Source organism: Zootoca vivipara, chromosome 4 (assembly GCF_963506605.1).
Source record: "Zootoca vivipara chromosome 4, rZooViv1.1, whole genome shotgun sequence".
Taxonomy (NCBI): domain Eukaryota; kingdom Metazoa; phylum Chordata; class Lepidosauria; order Squamata; family Lacertidae; genus Zootoca; species Zootoca vivipara.
The window spans coordinates 24,378,259-24,397,164 of record NC_083279.1 but is presented as its reverse complement, the minus strand read 5'-3'; the positions used below and the strand labels follow the sequence as shown (position 1 = coordinate 24,397,164).

Here is an 18,906-nt window from a genome sequence, read left to right as displayed (position 1 = left end):
ATAAGCACTACTTGGGCAGAACTTTGTGTCCATACTTTGATTATACCTTGCTTCTAAATGCAGCCACATGATTTATAATGTTCTGGTGTAGTGGTAGATAGCTCTTTTTGTTCAGACATTGCTTGTTAGTTCAAGAAAGTCTTTGAGATAAGCTGCTAAGAATAGAATTTTTATTTGTCTGATAAACATCTTCAGTACTTGATGAAGGATATAAGCATTTTTTAAAATGAATCATGTATTTTAGAAATGTTGCTCTTGCAACATTCCTTCAGCTTTCCTTTGCAGTGCCTGTAGGTTTTTTTTAAAGAAAATAATAATTTTGTGTTTACATTTTTACCAATTTAAGCTGCAATCTACACCCTCACCTGAAGTAAGTCCCACTGAAATCAATGGGGCTTTTCTGTAGACTGGTATAGGATGGCACAGGTAATAACTATTGCCTCAGTTCAACTGTAGTCATGCTTTGCTGCTTGTGACAAATGGCTCCAGATGGAGATGTGCAGTTCCATGTGGTCAAATGAAACCTGCTCTTTCGCATCTACATCTGCTTGGGCTAGCTTTAAGAAATAGTGAGTTATACCGGTATAATGAATTGAGAGTGCATAGATCCTAATATTCCATTAGGTGGACGTTTTCTAGCCTTAATTACATTAATTTAGTAGCTTTTAAAAGAGAGCTTGAAAAAAGAGAGTAATGTTTTTCACAAAGATAATGATTGATTTTGCTTTGTTGTGGTCACCTTCTTAGGCTGCAATCTTTTGTAAACTTACCTGGAAGCAAACCCCTTTGAGCACAGTGGCACTTACTGGTGACTAGATTATGCTGCACATCTAGTCCATCTCTTTGTTCTTGGCTTCCTCCTATGGTTTGTTTGAAGAGAAGCAAACCATGAGTGCTGGTTTGCATGTAATGCTAAACCACTGCTGTGGTTTGTTTCCTTCCAGCTTGGCAAAGGGAAGAGCTGGGTGGGCATGATCTGAGTAGAGTGCACTAGTATTGCTATCTCTAAAATGTTTCTTACAGTTTAAGAATATGAAGTAGTTACTGTAGCTTTTGTGTTGGTAGAATATTTTATTTCAGAAGATAACACATTCTGAAAAGTCTGCATTTAGGACCCTATAAAATTCAGGTGTATCCTATCCCTTCCCATTCCCTAGCAAGCCATGGTATTGCTGGACTAATGTGTAGAAACACAAGTCAATTACGTGTTTTCAGAGGTGAAATTTAGTAATTGTACACTACTCGCATTTAATAAAAATATACTGGTATATTAAAAGAGTACATATCTGCAGTCTTGGTGACCATTTTCTTCTTCTTGTAACAGCTGCTGAAATGTTCACGGATTTGGAAAACGCATTTCAGGGAAAAATAGATGCTGCATATTTTGAGACTAGCAAATACTTGCTAGATGTTCTCAATAAAAAGTACAATTTACTGGAGCACATGCAGGCCATGAGGCGCTACTTACTTCTCGGTCAAGGAGATTTTATCAGGCACTTAATGGACTTGCTTAAGTAAGTGAATGTGGATTGTAATGTTATTGAATTTAAATGTTTGTACTGGAAGAGAAGATTGATTGAAATCCAAAATAGGGTTTTGTTAAGCCTCTGGTCCAACAATAAAACTTATGATTAAAATACAAATGCACTTTATTGCTTCTATTAATATGTTCAGTGTTGTGTTATGCTGCTTTAGGTTCAGTATATAGTATTAACAAAGCAATGCTTTAGTTTTATATTGGGTAATATTTGGTTCTTTCAGGTTCTAAGTGGAACAGAATTGGCAGATGTTGAAAAACACTGCTCTTCCACAAATAAATGGTGGAAGAGCCATTCCAATGGGACTTCCCCTCCCTCTCCTCTTCCTGCACCCCCAAATCTTCTCTGGGCTGTTAGGGTTTGAGGGTGCATGGGGGAGAGGTTGGGGAAGTTCCATTGCACAGTTTATCTGTAGAATAGGCTAAGGCCGATGAAGGGCAGGGCTCAAGACTACCAGTGGGTATCATATCCTATTTTGTGTGTGCTGCCCTATTTGTAATGGGAGAGGTAATGGGTTGCGCCCACTGTTCTGGAGAAACAGTAGCGAAACCATAGACTTATAACTTAAAGTTGGTACTTTGCATTACCGTACAACCCCCAACCTCCAGCTTTTCCAGTTCTCTTTGTCTCATTCCACCTATAGGCTAATCTAGAAATACTAGGGACCTAAATTCAGATTCGCTTGAGCTTTAACTATTCAGTAGCCACTGCCACTGAATAACATTCTGATCAGCAGAAAGTGAAGACTGACCTTTGATGAACGTATCAAAATATATTCATCTTAAATGTGCACTTAAATCTACAGCTTTTAAACTTAGATCCTGTACTTAACGTCAAACCCCCACATCTGCCTCCCTTGGTGCCAGTATTTTTTAAAAGCATATTGGGCTTTCCCTTAGGATGCGGTTTTTAAAGTATAAAGGCAGGCTTCCTGCATGTCATCGCATTCCTTTTCCCCACCATAATGCTGATTTTTCATTACAAAAGAGTCCATTTACTTGCCAGACATCAAAGAGATGTCTGTTTGTCCAAGAGCTGAATTGATGTAGCATCTCTACACTAAAGTGCAGCAGCATAATGATGAGACGTGAAATCAGTACGCTTTGGTGCATCAAGCAGCGAAGGGGGCATGTTTTAGTGCAAAGAAATATCTTTTGACGTGGAATTTTAAATTTACTGTTTCAAGTTTATCGAGAACATTAGCTTAGAACCCTCCATTTTCTTTGGTGGTAGAATTTAAACTGAAACGCCCAAGTTGCTTGTTAGAATTTGGAGAGATTCTGCTTTCATTTTATTATTCTTTTAAAATGCTTTTAGAACTTAGGGTTGTTGACCAAATCTTGACATTGTTACTGCAGTTTTTGGTCTAAACAGTGGTTGTTTCTCAAATATGCAGACAGAGGCAGTCGTTCTGTAACTAAAGCCACTTTCCTATCAATGCTCCCTCAAGCTTAACCTCTCCCCACCCCTAGTTTAACAGAATTTGCACAAAACCCCTGTCAGCTTGATTATGGGAAGTTCTTTAAATAAGAAAACTATTTTTTTAAAAATAAAATAAAATAAAATTGGTTGCCTCCTATCCAAAAGGATATTACTGAATAGAAAAACCAAGATGTACTTGAGTACAGTGGTACGTTGGTTCTCCAATTTAATCCGTTCCGGGAGTCCGTTTGACTCCCGAAACCATTCAAAAACCAAGGCGCGGCTTCTGATTGGCTGCAGGAACTTCCTGCACTCATTTGGAGGCCATGGAAGCCGTGTCAGATGTTCGGCTTCTGAAAAACGTTAGCAAACCGGAACACTCACTTCTGGGTTTACAGCATTCGGGAGCCAAGCCGTTCGACTACCAAGGTACCACTGTACTACTGAGTTGAATGAGTTGTGACATTGTAGCCTGGTAAGGAGTCCTCCAGAGTTGCTCGCAAGTCTAATAACCCACCTCTTCTGAATCTGAAAAGCATAGGAACATATGACTTAGGGAGATGCTTTATATACCATGTCAGACCACGTGTCCATCTAGCTCAGTGTTGCCTACACGGACTGGCAATGTCTCTCTAGGGTTTCTGAGATGGGGCATTCCCATCCCTACAGGGAATGCTGAGGATTGAATCTGACAAGGCAGATGCTCCAGCACTGAGCAGCTGCCAATGCTCTGAAAAGTTGTGTGAATTGACTCTGTTTGAGAAGGTTGCTAAGGGGTGTGCAGTTGTAGCTGAAGTGTCCTACTGGTCCCTGGCTCATAGGAGTACAGGTATATTGTGCAGGGTCATTTGTGTGTGTGGAAATCCTCAGCTTAAATACCCGTAATTACACACACACACACACACACAAAATATTTGATAGCTCACTGTTTGGAAAGGATAATCTGTTCACTATTGTGTGGGCTCAAAAAATATTGCATAGTTAGTCCATTGCGCCTGCAGCTAGATGACAACTGGGCTATTATGTAAATTGTGTATCTATCTTTCCATTTATCTCCTTTTATTATTATTTTAGGCCAGAGCTTGCGAGACCAGCTACCACTTTGTATCAGCATAATCTGACAGGAATCTTGGAAACAGCTGTCAGGGCAACAAATGCACAGTTTGATAACCCTGAGATCCTCAAACGATTGGATGTCAGACTTTTGGAGGTACTTTAAAACAACAACAACAACAAAACCACTTTAGCATTTTACGAGAATATTGGTTTTTTTTTAAAAAAATTAATTGCTAAAATGGCATCTGAGGTCAGCATTGGAAAATAGCATTGTCTTGTCTTGCATGCAAAATCTGATTTTCTCATCTATCAGTGTAGTTCTTAACTATTATTTCTCTGAAAAGGGGCTTTGCTTCTTTATTTATTTATTTTGTTTGTTTTGTTTCTGGCATTTGAGTGCCGCTCCACAATGCAAGGCTTTCTGCGCAGTTTACAATGGTATCAGTGCGCTCTTTTGTCAGTTATAGATAGATTACCCTTATAGCTATGTGTGTTTATAAAAATTAAGGCTACAGTCCAGTTTTATTTTATTTTAAATCATTTTTTAAAACCCTGCTCTTCAACCGAAAAAGGCTCCCAGAACTGCTTACAAATGTCTGTGATAAGACTGCTCCTGTCCTCGGGCTTACAATCTAAAAGACATGACACAAAAGGAAAGGGGTATGTGTTGGGGAAGGGAAAAAGCAAACTCAGGCACTTTATCTTTGTTACAGAGTTCTTGTAAATGACTAGGTAGAATGGAAAGATTTCAGGAAGAGAAGGAGTCAGGCATTGCTCATTAAGAAAGCAGATGAAGAGGCCCTGCCGTTCCCGGTCTGTCCCTTGCCCATAGCCTGATGGAATAGCTGCTGATGGCAGTTGGATGTAGCCTCTCTTTCGTTAAAACTGATGGAGAGGCCTTTCACTCTCATCTCTTTCCATCTATAGCCAGGTGGAATGTCTGCTGATCAATATAGGTTCAGCATACCTATGCCAACTTATTTCAGGGGTCAGAAGTGTGCTTAACTCTAGATTGTGGTTATAGTGCCATTGAACTTACCCTGATGGAGTCCTTTTATAAGGATGTGCTGAGGTGTTGTACTATCCCACTTAGTACTAGGGAGGACATGGTTCTCTCATGTTTATGTGTGCTTCTCCCTGCTGACCTGGATATACAATGACAACACAGTGGTACCTCGGTGTAAGAACAGCCCTGTTTATGAACTACTGTTTTCGGTTTACAAACTCCGCAAAACCGGAGATAGTGTCCTGGTTTGAAAACTTTACCCCGGTCTTAGAACAGAATCTGAACGGTGGAAGGGCACTGACAGCGGGAGGCCTCATTAGGGAAAGCGCACCTCAGTTTAAGAACAGTTTCGGTTTAAGAACAGACTTCCGGAACAGATTAAGTTCGTAAACCGAGGTACCACTGTACCTAGAAAGGGTTTCTGTGGGACCTCCCATACCCTGTGTGCTGATAAACATGGTATCTCCCAATTTCAGACTTGCATCCTGAGCCCAATAAGAAAGTATGGGAGGGAGGGAATCCCTCCCATCCATTTTTGATTGAGTAAAGTAAAAGAGGGTCATTCCTAATAGCTAAATAACTATTGGAAAACAGCTAAATAACAATGTATATGATTTGGTTAAATGCTGATATATATTTTTAAGGTGTCTCCTGGTGATACTGGTTGGGATGTTTTCAGCTTAGACTATCATGTTGACGGACCGATTGCAACAGTAAGGATATATCTATATTTCTATATTTCTAGTTCTATATCTATTTCAGTTTGTCAATTTTCACCTCCACCCCCACCCCCACTTACTTCACTTAAATACTTTGTTACTAAAATAGCCTTTGTACTTTTAGCAATGCATGATTAAAGAGACTGCTTGGTATCTTGGATGTACCCATTGTATTAAGAGTACAGCCAAACTCTCAATTTTCCTAAATTATTAATGAGTGTTAAAATGCTACATTTTAAGACTTTCATTATTTGAAATAAATAATTCATTTGTTCTGTCGGAGATTTTTAGAAAGTACTTAATAAATGGATTTTCATTTTCATCCATTATTCTGAAACTGTAGCAACTAATTTGGGATAATTTGCAAGAACTGTGAGATGTATTTTAGGGGAACCTATTTGTACTCTTTAAATAAAATCTGATGTGTAGTATTCATTAAAACAGATGAGAAAATAGCAGCACCATTGTTCAGAATGCTTTTACTATATCTAAAGAATAGCATTGCTTTCTGAACAAGGTGTCAGAAGTGAGAGTTTGACCAGCAAGGTATGTATAGTTTACTGAAAGGAAGATAATATCTCACTTTCCTAATTTGTTAATCCATTTTTTCATGTTCTGATTTTCCTCTGCAGATTGTAAGTAGTTGCAGGGCTGTGTAACCAATTTCTTTATATTTAGGATATTGTTAACTGTTTGATATCTTTATAAAAAACACAACAACAGCAATCCATCTTTGGTAGAGAAGAAAAATGTGGTGGAAGGCATTCCAAACACCCGTAAAGCTGTTGTATATAAAATAGCAAGCTTTAATGCAACTATATAAACAATAGAATTTGAACCTGTAAATAGAATGTAGACTTGTAGTTGGAATTTTGGGCCTCCTTGTAACCTTAGCCATGGACTGACTGATTAGTCCTGGGCAAGTTATACTCTCAGCCATAATTTTCCATGCATTTTTGGTAAGTCATTAAGAAAATTCCGAACACTAGGTTTCAATTCATAAGAGTTTGTGCCAGTTAGGATCATGCGATGTGCCCTTGATCCTTGGTGCTGCGTAGCTCCTAGGTTCTCCTGTGTAGTCAGATGAGGGGAGGAAATCTAGTGGTTCTTTCTTTCTGTTCCAAAATTAATTCAATGCCCAGTTGATCAGATCTGAAATACCTCCCTAATTTTAACATGTCCTTTCTTTTTAATTTCCTGTGTTTTCAGAGGGAAAAGATATCGTAGATGAGGCAGTGACATTCACAAGGAGGAGTGTTGCATTTCAGGATTTTTTTAACGCATTGCTGTTTTAGGGCAGCGAGGATCAAGCAAAAGGAGGATCTAGTTGTACTTGAGCTTGATCCCGACAGCTGCATCTCAACCACCTGCCATATTCTCCCGTCAGTAACCCCATGGTCAGGTTCAGTTTTTAAACTCGAATTATCTCTAGACAAGGAGGGGAGAGATTTAATGGATCTCTTCCTCACCTTCTCTCCATCTGGTTGGAATGAGACATGGGGCTGTCATACAATGTCTGCCCTGTGTGAGTCTAAGGACAATGGCAGCAGGTGTGGTCTGTCTGTGTACCCATTGTCTGTGTTTGCACAGTCCCCTATGCACGTAGACTCCTAACATGTGTAGGCAGAGTTGGGTTGATATTGTGCAAACAGAAGCATTTCTTCTTCTATTTTTATATTTTAATCTCACCTTTCCTCCAAGAAGCTCAAAGTGGCATACAAGGTTCTCCATATCCCCACTTTATGCTCACATCAACCTGGTGTAGGTAGGTTAGGTAACTGGCCTAAGGTCACTCAGAGAGCTTCATGGCTGAGTGGTGGATTCGAAGCTTCATCTCTCAGGTCCTAGTCTAACGCTCTTACCACCACACCACACCACACCGGCTCTAGATGCTGCACAGATAACTTAACTAGTAATATTAGAGACTGAATATGGGACTTTATATATGGAACACTTTTTTTCTACCTCTGTCACATTGGCTCACGCAGAAGTCCTTGTATGCCAGTATGGACTTCCCATGACTTTTGATGGACTGGGCCTCGCTTAAATCTTGTTGTCAATCTCTTAACTCTACCTCAAGTGTCAGTTGGTTGCTCTGTGAAGCTATCCAGAGACACTGGAAGCAAGTAAAGCAGCAGTATTAAAGGTACTTAACACACTTTAAATCTCTGTGTTGATCATATTTGCAGGTATTCACCCGTGAGTGCATGAGCCACTATCTGAGGGTGTTCAACTTCTTGTGGAGGGCAAAACGGATGGAATATATTCTCACAGACATATGGAAAGGACATATGTGTAATGCAAAGCTTCTGAAAAATATGCCAGGTAAGGGACTAACCAACCCTATTACGGCAAAATTACACAAACAATTGTTTTCAGACCAAACCTCCTTTATAGGTTGCTTTGTATGAGAGACAAATTTATTTGTGCTGCTGAAGTCTCTCCAAATTTCAGAAGTTTTCCTGCAAGGGCAGATGTTATTTTTTTTAGGGTGGTTTGTTTTAAGTTAACAATAAATTTCCACTGTTTTTTGTGATCCTGGTAATAAAACTGCCAGATTGCACACAAATAGGGTAGGGGCTTTTGTTCTAGGCACCTAAAAAGTTGGTGGTTCTTTGTAATCCACTTATGTTCTTTGTAAACTGCTCGGAGGTCTTCATTTGAGTAAGTATATTGCTTTTGGTAAATAAATAAATAGGCAGGGGGGGAGAGAACAAAATGGGATTCGCTTTCTGGGTCGAGTTTCCCTCTGATAACATGCTTGACATGTGGGTCACAAGAGAGGTCACTCTCTGCCCTCTGCCCACTCTCATATTTGCTCTCCCTTTTCCCATCACTCCATCCTAGCATCATTCCTTATGTGGTTAGATTAGAGACATTGCTTTAGCTTTTAGCAGACATTTTCAGAATTCTTTTGTCATCTGGATTGCCATTGTTCCAAAAAGCACTTCAGCATCGGCCACTTCAACTTGTGCTGCCCCATACAGATTCCACTTTTTCCTTCGATACACCTAAAATTCCTCTGAGGCTTCTTTCTTCAGCTCAGGATTTGGGATTTGTCCAAATCCAGTGCACAACCCTAAAGTTTATTACATGGACATACATAATATATTACGTGGAAAGCATAATGTTAATGCAGCAACCACCCATTTGCCATTGTACATATCCCATAGGTATATGCAGTAGGCAGCAAGGTGTCAGGTAAGCTGGGGAATCGTGGCCAATGTGCAGTTGGTGGTGCTGAAAAACATATGCTTGGCACAATGGAATGTTGAAATGGCCCACAAATGTTTGGTGGGGTATTGAGGCAAACAAACTTGTGTCTTTTATTCTATTACTGACTTCTAATTTGACTTCATTTCCTCTGTAGACTGAGAGCAGCTAGTGCAGTAGGGTGTATAGGGCCACACAATCCTATGCGTGTTTACTCAGAAGTAAATCACATTGTATTTCATGGTGCTATTTCCTACTTAATGTGTGTTTTAGGATTGCGACCTGAGTAAAAAAGTTCTGAATTCAAATTTCACCTTGATCATGAACATATCTGAGCTCCTTTTCCTTAACGCAATATGAGGATAGCCATCTAGTCTGCTGCACCATTGGATGCTTAAAATATTCTACTTACTGCATTGCTGTATATAATTGTTGTTGTGATTGTGGTTAGATAGCTCTCTGGTTTTCTTAGTGGGTCTTCTCAATATGATCAGAAATGTTCAAGCTTTCCCCCAGCCCCTGAGCTTTTCAATATTGTTTAGGACTCAGTGGACCCTTCTAACCTTTTCCTACAGATCAAAACCCATACGTAATTTTAATGACCACAGCCTTGCCTTTTAATTGATCAGTTTTACAGCAAAATTAGTAGATTGCACCAATATAGCATAAAAATATGAGTCCCTAGTTCAGGGCCTTGTTAGCCTGTTGGGTAAATCCAGCTGTGGTCAAGACACTCGTATCCATTATCAAGAAAAATTAAATCAAGAGCAGGGTTAGTTACAGATATTCCCGATTCTTCTGGAACCTTTGAATAGACTACCTGAATGGAGCTCACAATTTGAGAACCTCTGTTCTAGCTGAAAGGCTTCAATAAATGAGATTAATGACCTACATATAACTCAGAATGCTTTTCAGTCCACCTTTCCAATAAATTAGGAAAGCAAACTACCTAGTTGTTTGCTCATGGCTGTGGTTGGTGGATCAAAAGTTTTATGTGGCCAGGGGCAAAAGGACACTGCTCCTGAATATCTGCAAATACTCCCTGGTCTATGTGGCCAGGTGCCCATGTCTAGTTCAGTGGGCCAGGGGTAGCTGAAAGAGTTGTTGCTTATTTTCAAAGCCATTGGCTCATTTCTTCCCCTTCTTCTCTCTTAGCTTGGCTGTACTCTCTGTTTTGTTTTTGAGGCTGCTGCTGAGCAGTATGCGTTCGTGGGCTGTAGCAGTGTTGTGTGACTGGAAAATATTATTATGTAGTGAGTATATTTTCTATAATGAAAGAGTTTCAGTGGGGAAGTCTGTTTACTAAGATTTTTTAAAAAACAAGAAGAAGTTCTGCAGGTTTAATAAGGATGATGAAATTTTTGAAATAGCCTTGAGGGGGCAATAGAGCATTACCGTTCTTTATTGACCAGTGCCTTTCTCAGCTCCAGAACTCCAGGCTTGCAGAGTACTGATGTGTGTATTGCCATTTGTGATACTAAACTGAATTAGTCTTTAGACTAAATGGGTTAAGCCCTGCTTTGGCATAGAATTATATGCATTTCCTTGCTTTTGTGAATGGGATTTTATGCACATCACGTTCTGGGTTTGTTTGTTTTCTGGGCATTGTTAGTCACTTTGGATTTCCAGTAGGTTGGTATACAAATGTTTTAATTAATATATAAATAAGAATCAAACCAGGGAGATGGAAAGTTCTTTGTGAGTGACTGCCAGAATTGAATATGCAGTGGAGACCTGGTAAAACTAGCATTTGTTATCAACTGCAGCTGCTGAAAATCATGCAAGGTTTTGAATCGTGCATGACTCTTTAGGCAAAGATTTTCACATGTTATGTCTAGGAAAAAGAATTCAGTTGATACAAAGCGAAGAATGTTAGCAATCCAGAATGCATGCCTGTAGTATGACGCAGCCCACCTGAGGGATAACTTTGACTTTAAAGTGAGTACAAACTAAAAAATAAATTGTTCAAGTATAGAGAGCAAAAATTTCTGAGGAAACCTGGAATGTTTGTTATGACAGACACAGGTATATAAAATAGCATATTTAGCCTCTAGTCACTTTCTGGACAGTGCAAGTGTGGAAAAATGGAAGTCCAAATTTTCACCTAGAATTACCTCCCTCCTTCCCTTCCTCCCGTCTTCCTAGGCTGAAATTCTCTACCCACCTTTCTGGGAGTAAGCCCTGTTGAACTCAGTGGGACAAACATCTAGATAGATTGTGCAGTAAAAAAATAAAATCTAGCAGGTAAACATATTGAAACATGACAAAAAGAAGGGCATTCTAGATGTTGGTTGTTCTGGATAATTCCAATGAATTGTTAACTAGAATGATATGTGAGCTAAAGGCTCCTGTGTTACACACTCCTGTAGTTTTGCAAATAATAAACCATTATCAACCAGTGATCTGTTAAGACTCAAACCTCTAGAGATTTTACAGAGAGTTATTATATGGCAATCATGAGTTAGGAGTTCTACGGACTCCTGGTTGCATCAGTTGTTATATAAACTTGGCTACAGAGAATACAAACTTTGTTATATAAACTTGGGCTACAAAGCAGAGCAGGTACAGATAGTTTTTTTGGAGGACAGGGGTCTAGGTGAAATGTTTCTGCTAGGATGAGAAAATGCATCTAATGTCCTGTTGGGAGGGTTTATTTAAAATGAGAGAATAATACCCAGCCCCAGTGAAAAGTTTTATTTGCAGCAAATTTACTGCAAAGGAAAAGGTATTTATACATGTAATGCGGCTGCCCTCACTTGACAGACTCATGGGATGCAACCCTAAATTAATTGGAGAATATATCAAAACACAAGTCCTTAACTCTTCTCATGTAAACTTCTTTGTGCATACAGGGAACGTAAACCCCTTAAGAGTCGCTGAAAATTGCTAGAATTTCTATTGTTAGCAGCCAAGAAGGTGATTCCCAGCCAGGCATTTGGAAAGCTAAAACAATCCATTTAGTGAACAGTTAGCTCTCCAAAATCAGTAATGGAGAAATGTTTTTACCAGTTAAAAGTTGCAACTTTTATCATTGTCCTTGTTTTATCTGTAATGTGGGTTTTTTTTTTAATCTGCAGTGTTCACTTTTTAGGCAGTATTGCTCTTTAAGTGGGATCTTTAGCATAAGACGAAGAGGAGGTCATGAAACCCCACTGAAGAATAGAAATAAACCTTGGAGCTGAACGTGCTTTTACACTCACTACTTGGTGCTGCTACTGGTTGTTTGTCTTGCACACTTGAGTCCACATACAATTCCTTCCTTCTGGGTTTTGTGGCTGTTTCTCTCTTTCCCATATGCGCTGCAAATTTTACATACATGTTATCTGAGAGCACAGGAATATCAAACACAGTAAAGAATGGTTTGGCCTTTCTATGTCACAGGTAGGTTGTGGCACACAGGTGGGTTTCGTAGCATGCTGTGCAAACAGGGAAGCTTTGGCATGGCCTTATCTCCTCTTGAAGCTTGTTCCACACTTGAGTACCCTTGACTGACAATGCCTTATCTCCTTTCCCCACAAAGTTTGGCCTAAGCATTTTAGTGACTCTCTCCCAAAAGAGAGTTGTAATCGCTGAGGATCATGCACTGGAAAGGCAAGCTCTTATCTTCCAATGATGAACATAAATAGCCACTGGAAAGGAAACCACCAGGCAAGACTCCCATTATATGATAGTCACATATCTATGTTAATTCGCAGCAGGGTGAGTTAGAATATTGGCCTGGGTCATGCATGAAAACCTCTGTATAACCATGGAGTTATTAGTGGCCTTGGGTAAGAATGTCTGCTGTTGATTAAAGAGAAAGGCACTTCCATATTTTATTCGCCTTTTTAACAAACAAGACGGAATGAGAAGTTAAGTGCTAAGGTATATAAAGGAGAGGCATACAGTAAGTAGGGATTCATGTTCGAACTGAAGTAACTCATTGTGATTGTTTTTCAGAACATTATTCTTGGAATTCACCTAAATAGACATTCTGGTTCCACAGCACCTTTTAGAAGAGAGTTGGACCAAGAAAAAAAAACAGGCAAAGGCTTTAGTATAAGAAAAATGATGAAGATCCATCATAACTGAGCTTCAGTTCAGAATTATGCAATCTGTGTGATACTTCCTTTTCTGCGGCTTTTCCAGGAATCCTTGTTGACCGCAATTCATGATTTCTCATAGGCTGTTGTTGCTGTAACCTTCACCTTGGTATCACCTAGTTGATTTTCCCAATAGCTGTAGTCACTATTTTGACAGTTACTGTTTGCAGTTCAAAGCATGCAGACTGATCCTAAGCATGTTAACTCAGAAGTAAGCCTTGTTGTGTTTAATGGCTCTAACTCCTATATTAAGATTATATCCCTAGTTTAGAGTTCTTGACAACACGATCCAAACACAAATTTCATGGGTGTGAGAGAGTTTGAGTTCAGCAGATTTGGGAGTTTCCCATGGGCTATGCTGGGCTATATGTTCTTCACCTCAGCTGAGCCATACATACACTGGTATTAAGGCCTTTACCCTGGTTCAGCCAGTGATGTAAGTCTCAAAAAGAGTGGGGGAAGGAGAGATGTGAACCTATTCCAAACCTTGTGGTCATGTGATCTGGGACCCAATCCTCATCCAGCAGTATCCCCTTCCAGACACTCCTGAACTGAGTTTGGAATAGGGATAATTTATACCTGCCTAGGATATTCTAGCCTCCTATTATTACAATTTCTCTGTTAACCAGGAATTCTTTGCTCTAGACATTTTCTAAATTATTAGGAAATATCCAGTATGAATATTCTAGGGAAAAGACTTTTTATTGCTCTTCATCTCTATATATAAAACTGTAAAGGGTCCATATTTGGGGCTTTCCACTTTTCTCCGAAACCGCTTGACCGATTGCGTTCAAATTCCATATATTTTCTGGATGTTTTTGGCCAGAAGCTGGGGGGGGGGATTTTTCACAGATAGCTGCAGGTTATTCTTTCTTATGTAATTTTTGCTCTGTATAATCTTGGCAATTTTGCTCCATGTAGATCTTTGTCATTTTGGTATAGTCATTGGTTTGCTTCATTCATTCTGATGCAGTTTGCTCCTATAATGCAAGACAAAATTGGGTAGTGCTGATGTGCCTCAACCAAAATGTTGAGAGAGAATTCCAGTTTGCCTCTGAGCTTTTGAGACATTTTGGAACAAACGAGATATTTTTGTATAATGCGTAATCATACTGTATATGGAATATTTTCATCTGCTCTGCCAGGTCACGCATTCCTTCTCCAGCACACAATTTCATCTATGAGGGACTCAGTTTATTAACACTTATACTCACTGTATTATTAACACTTATACTCACTGTACCATTAGTTAAATATTTTCCTAAGTAATCTTGTATCTTGAAAGCTCCTGGTTTGTCCTTCCAAATCTCTTGTGGCAAGCCAGAGTGGGGGCTTAGGCATCTGATGTTTTATATATGTTGCTGAGAAAAATTAACCTTCTCATAAGAGCTCTGTTCAGGCTCCTTTGCTAGTGGATTGCCACCTATTACAGCAGTGCAAAGCAGACTTTGTTTCCCAGCCACAAAGGTCTTTTACCTATCTAATCTGTTCCACGTTCTAATTCCTTTCTATTACAAATCTTGTTTTGTACCAGATCTCCAGAGTTTTGTCAACCTATACTATTAATTTCATTTTCTTGTTTGATCCTGCATTATATTTTTCTGTTAATATGGGGGGTGTATTTATTGCAGGCAGAGGCTATAGCAGCTACACCTCTGGAAAATGCTTAACTTGTAAATATACTGAGATTAAAATGACGATAGTCCACATATACAGTCTCCTTTCTTTGAGAACCTGTTATCAATTTATATATGTCTTACTCCTTTCAAAGATGGGTGCAGGTTGCTGTTGTATTCCAGGGGTGTGTGTGTGTGTGTGTGTTTAAAAAAATATGGCTAGATGAACATTTCCATTCTGAGTTTTAATATACATATTCTTTGAATTTCTTACAGAACTTTCTGGGGTGCTGCATCAGTGTCACGTTCTGGCATCAGAAATGGTCCATTTCATTCATCAAATGCAGTATTACATTACATTTGAGGTACCCTTTAACCATCCATTTTGTTGTTTGTTTGTTTGAAGTTGGAAGAATGTTCTTACTGACATGAGCTTAGTTATGTCACAGAGGTATAGAGCAGTTGCTATTTAAACAGTCTCTAAAACAAAGTGAATCTCGTTGCTGGATGTTTTGTTCCAAAGGTGCTTGAATGTTCATGGGATGAACTATGGAACAAAGTTCAGCAGGCTCAAGACTTGGATCACATCATTGCGGCTCATGAAGTTTTCTTAGAAACAATTATATCTCGCTGTTTGCTGGACACTGACTCAAGAGTAAGTCTCATTTACCTATTTATATATAATGTAAACATTATTTCTGTAATTATGCTTTCGAGAGTATTTCTGGCAACACAAAATGGAGTTTACTAGGAGATGAATTCCGCTGCATTTAGTAGGTCTTCATTGCAAGCAAAAAAAAGTTTAGGATTACAGCCCTGGTAAATTTAATCCTTTAAGGGATGTTCTGGGAGAACCTCCATACTGATATCATTTTTTCCATGAATGCCTTTGCTCTAGGAGGGGATATTAAATATAACAATCTTTCAGCAATTTCTTAAAGTAAAGGTAAAGGGACTCCTGACCATTAGTCCAGTTGTGACCGATTCTGGGGTTGCGGCACTCATCTCGCGTTATTGGCCGAGGGAGTCGGCGTACAGCTTCCGGGTCACATGGCCAGCATGACAAAGCCGCTTCTGGCGAACCAGAGCAGCACATGGAAATGCCGTTTACCTTCCCGCTTTAGCGGTACCTATTTATCTACTTGCACTTTGACGTGCTTTCGAACTGCTAGCTTGGCAGGAGCTGGGACCGAGCAATGGGAGCTCACCCCATCGTGGGGATTCAAACCGCCGACCTTCTGATCGGCAAGCCCTAGGCTCTGTGATTTAACCCACAGCGCCACCCGCGCCCCCAGCAGTTTCTTATAGGCTAGCAAATCTTAGCTTTTCTTTGAACATTTCATTTTTAAAGGTTTTGTCTTTCTTTTGCAACTTTTTTTGTAGATGCTGCTCAACCAGCTTCGAGCCGTCTTTGATCAGATTCTAGAGTTTCAAAATGCCCAAGATGCCATGTACCGCGTTGCCTTGGAGGAGTTACAGTTACGGCTGCAGTTTGAAGAAAGAAAGAGAGAGAGAGAACTTGAGGTACAAAGGACTTTTCAGTGGCATTTTAAGCACAAGAACGATGTGAACACAACAGGCTGCTTATGTCCAATACCAATTCAATACCAAAAAATAATCCTTCTAATATCCCCTCCTTTTCTTTGAAAGACTGAGCAAATAGGTATTTGCATAAAGTATTAATATGAAAAGCAAGTGTGTGCATGTTAATCAAAAGCAAGTTGCACTATGCTCAATGGGGCTTCTAAGAAAGCATGCCTAGATTACATAATACATTTAACCCAGATTGGGGTAGCCTAGAAGCTGCAATGGACAATGGGGCGGAAGCTCAAACCTTAATCGCCCCCCCCCCCATTAAAACACAAATTGAATTCTTTTTCATCCTTGGTATGTATTGTTTGTAAGAAGTTTCTTCTGTCTTAACTTCTTCAATCAATCAATCAAAACCTTTATTGGCATTATTTTCAAACATTTAAAATACATAGTCCAGTACAATCACATTGCCAACTTAGTCTTAACTTCTTGGCTTATAACCGTAAGAGATCACCAACTAAATTTAAGGCACTTCCTCTTAATAAAACAAAAATTAGCGTGTGGCGTCAGATTGATGTGTACCTGATAATTTCTCATTTTTTCTTTCTTTCTTTCTTTTTACAATGTATATTGTTAAGGGTGAATGGGGAGTAAAAGCTTCAGAAGAGGAAGAGGAGACTAAAAGGATTAAAGAATTTCAAGATTCAATACCAAAAATCTGTTCACAGCTGCGACTACTTACCCATTTCTATCAGGTATTTTTTAAAAGAGGAATTTTAAAAATATTAACGTACTGATAGCTGGTATCTGTTTTCTGGTTTAAAGTGCACACTGTTTTAATGCAGAACGCAAGCCTGTCCAGGATTTAGAAGAAGGCAATAACAATAAAAGTTATGTTATGATTACATTAGGGAATGTGACATTTGGCTTCAATAGATACAAAGAACCGAGTACATAGAAGTTGTCCCAGACATAAAAGTGCCTACATAAATAATTGCACTCCAGAGTCCGTGTTTATGCTGACCATTGCCACTGTAGGTAGACAACATTTTTACGAAGCATTCTCGCTAGAATAATTTTCATGGATTCGCTTTGTTAAAAGCCGCCCCATCAAAACTCAAGACAGGAAATTCACTAACTTTCCACCTGCTTTTATAAGAATGGGGCATTGCAGGAGCTGGCCATCTCTTGCAGTGGATCAGTTTCTACTTGTTATATATAGTGGAATTTTCAAGGATTGCTATGGAATGGTGACATGATTCACACCTATATTCCATTACACACATTCATTTGTGTGACTTCCTATGAATGCCTAATTTCTTTGTTTTTCTTTCTTTCAGGGCATTGTGCAGCAGTTCTTGGTATTACTGACCACCAGTTCTGATGAAAGTCTTCGATTTCTTAGCTTTAGATTGGATTTCAATGAACATTATAAAGCTAGGGAGCCCAGGCTTAGGGTTTCTTTGGGTACTAGAGGGCGGCGTAATTCACATATATAAATCTCCCTGCAATGAATGTAAACCAGGATCACGGATGTGTAACCCGTTGTTGGTTGTGGCAGTCAACTTGGCATACTAAAACCAAATGGCATGCAATAGGTGTTTGTCATTATCGCAAGCAACCTGTTTTCAGTCATGTGATTGTGCAACACTTGTTCAGAAAGCAACATGGCTTATTTTTTTATATTTAATGGTTGAGATTACTAAATGGGTTTAAACTGTTGCATTTTTGCTTTGGTAGTCCATTAATCAACCAACTATATTTTGTTTGTGGCTTTTAAAGCACATTCCACCATCATTGATATTTGCCATCAGGACATTTTATCCACATGCAGAAACACACTTGTTTCCTTTTACACTAAGCCAGGGCTGTAATTTTCCATTTCAGTTTAGAAACCACTTTTATTTTAAAACCTGCCAGTTTAAGAATCTGGCCAGAAGTCTATCTTATTTCTTTTTCAGTGTTGTGGTGTATTGACTGTGTGGGGAAAAAATTAGTCACTTAAAATTACACACATTAATGTTTTCAACATTTTCAAAACTGATTTATTTTTCCAGAAATTTTTTAACTGCTTTACAGAAACAAATATTAGAGACATAACAGAAGTCCAACACAACAAATAGAAGAAATGAAGTTAAAACCTCAGTGCTCTCCAGTAATGAAACATGTAAATATTGAATAGATGTGAATGAAGTATTTTGTGTTCAAATCTGATGTATTAGAAATTAATTTGGATAATGAAGACTACTTATTTCTCTTTCCTTGCCTATTTTTCCATTGTAAATATTTATATATTGCTGTCCAGATGTTAGGGGGAAACATTTTTGTAAAAAAAAGGCACTATATATCATCATTCAATTATCCATTTGTTATATTCACAGGTAAACGCTTAGAAAATAAACACAATTATCTTTCAAACTTTTTTCTGTTTCTTCTAACTGACAAAGTGCCTGATTTAATAAAATTAATACTGAATTATAGGGCCGCCTTTTCTTTAGCTTGTCTCAATACCCATGCAGAATGTCAAGTGTACATTATGAAATGACTGAGACCAGCTTACTACAGATGTTTCCTTTTCCCCTTCATCCTGCCAGGCTCCGAGGTGGGAATGGACAGCACCCACTTGACTAAAACACACTTGCACTGTGTCTCAGAGATGGAGATTGCTGGCTCCAGTGTCACAGATCTTGAGTTGATTCTGAAAGCTCTGTAAGTTGTTAC

General features: G+C 39.0%; 1 protein-coding gene across 2 annotated transcripts in view; it reads left to right on the top strand.

Moving 5' to 3' along the window:
* The window catches only part of TUBGCP3 (tubulin gamma complex component 3), a 52,296-nt gene extending 33,633 nt beyond the window's left edge, over nucleotides 1–18,663 (top strand). For both annotated transcript variants that reach the window (XM_035114915.2, XM_035114916.2), the window contains 9 exons: nucleotides 1,325–1,514; nucleotides 4,035–4,170; nucleotides 5,667–5,735; nucleotides 7,931–8,066; nucleotides 14,929–15,017; nucleotides 15,176–15,307; nucleotides 16,036–16,176; nucleotides 16,824–16,940; nucleotides 17,526–18,663. In XM_035114915.2, coding sequence (XP_034970806.1) covers nucleotides 1,325–1,514; nucleotides 4,035–4,170; nucleotides 5,667–5,735; nucleotides 7,931–8,066; nucleotides 14,929–15,017; nucleotides 15,176–15,307; nucleotides 16,036–16,176; nucleotides 16,824–16,940; nucleotides 17,526–17,684 — 1,169 coding nt within the window. In that variant the 3' untranslated portion in view covers nucleotides 17,685–18,663. The remainder of the gene's footprint in view (nucleotides 1–1,324; nucleotides 1,515–4,034; nucleotides 4,171–5,666; nucleotides 5,736–7,930; nucleotides 8,067–14,928; nucleotides 15,018–15,175; nucleotides 15,308–16,035; nucleotides 16,177–16,823; nucleotides 16,941–17,525) is intronic.
* Nucleotides 18,664–18,906: the final 243 nt, after the last annotated feature.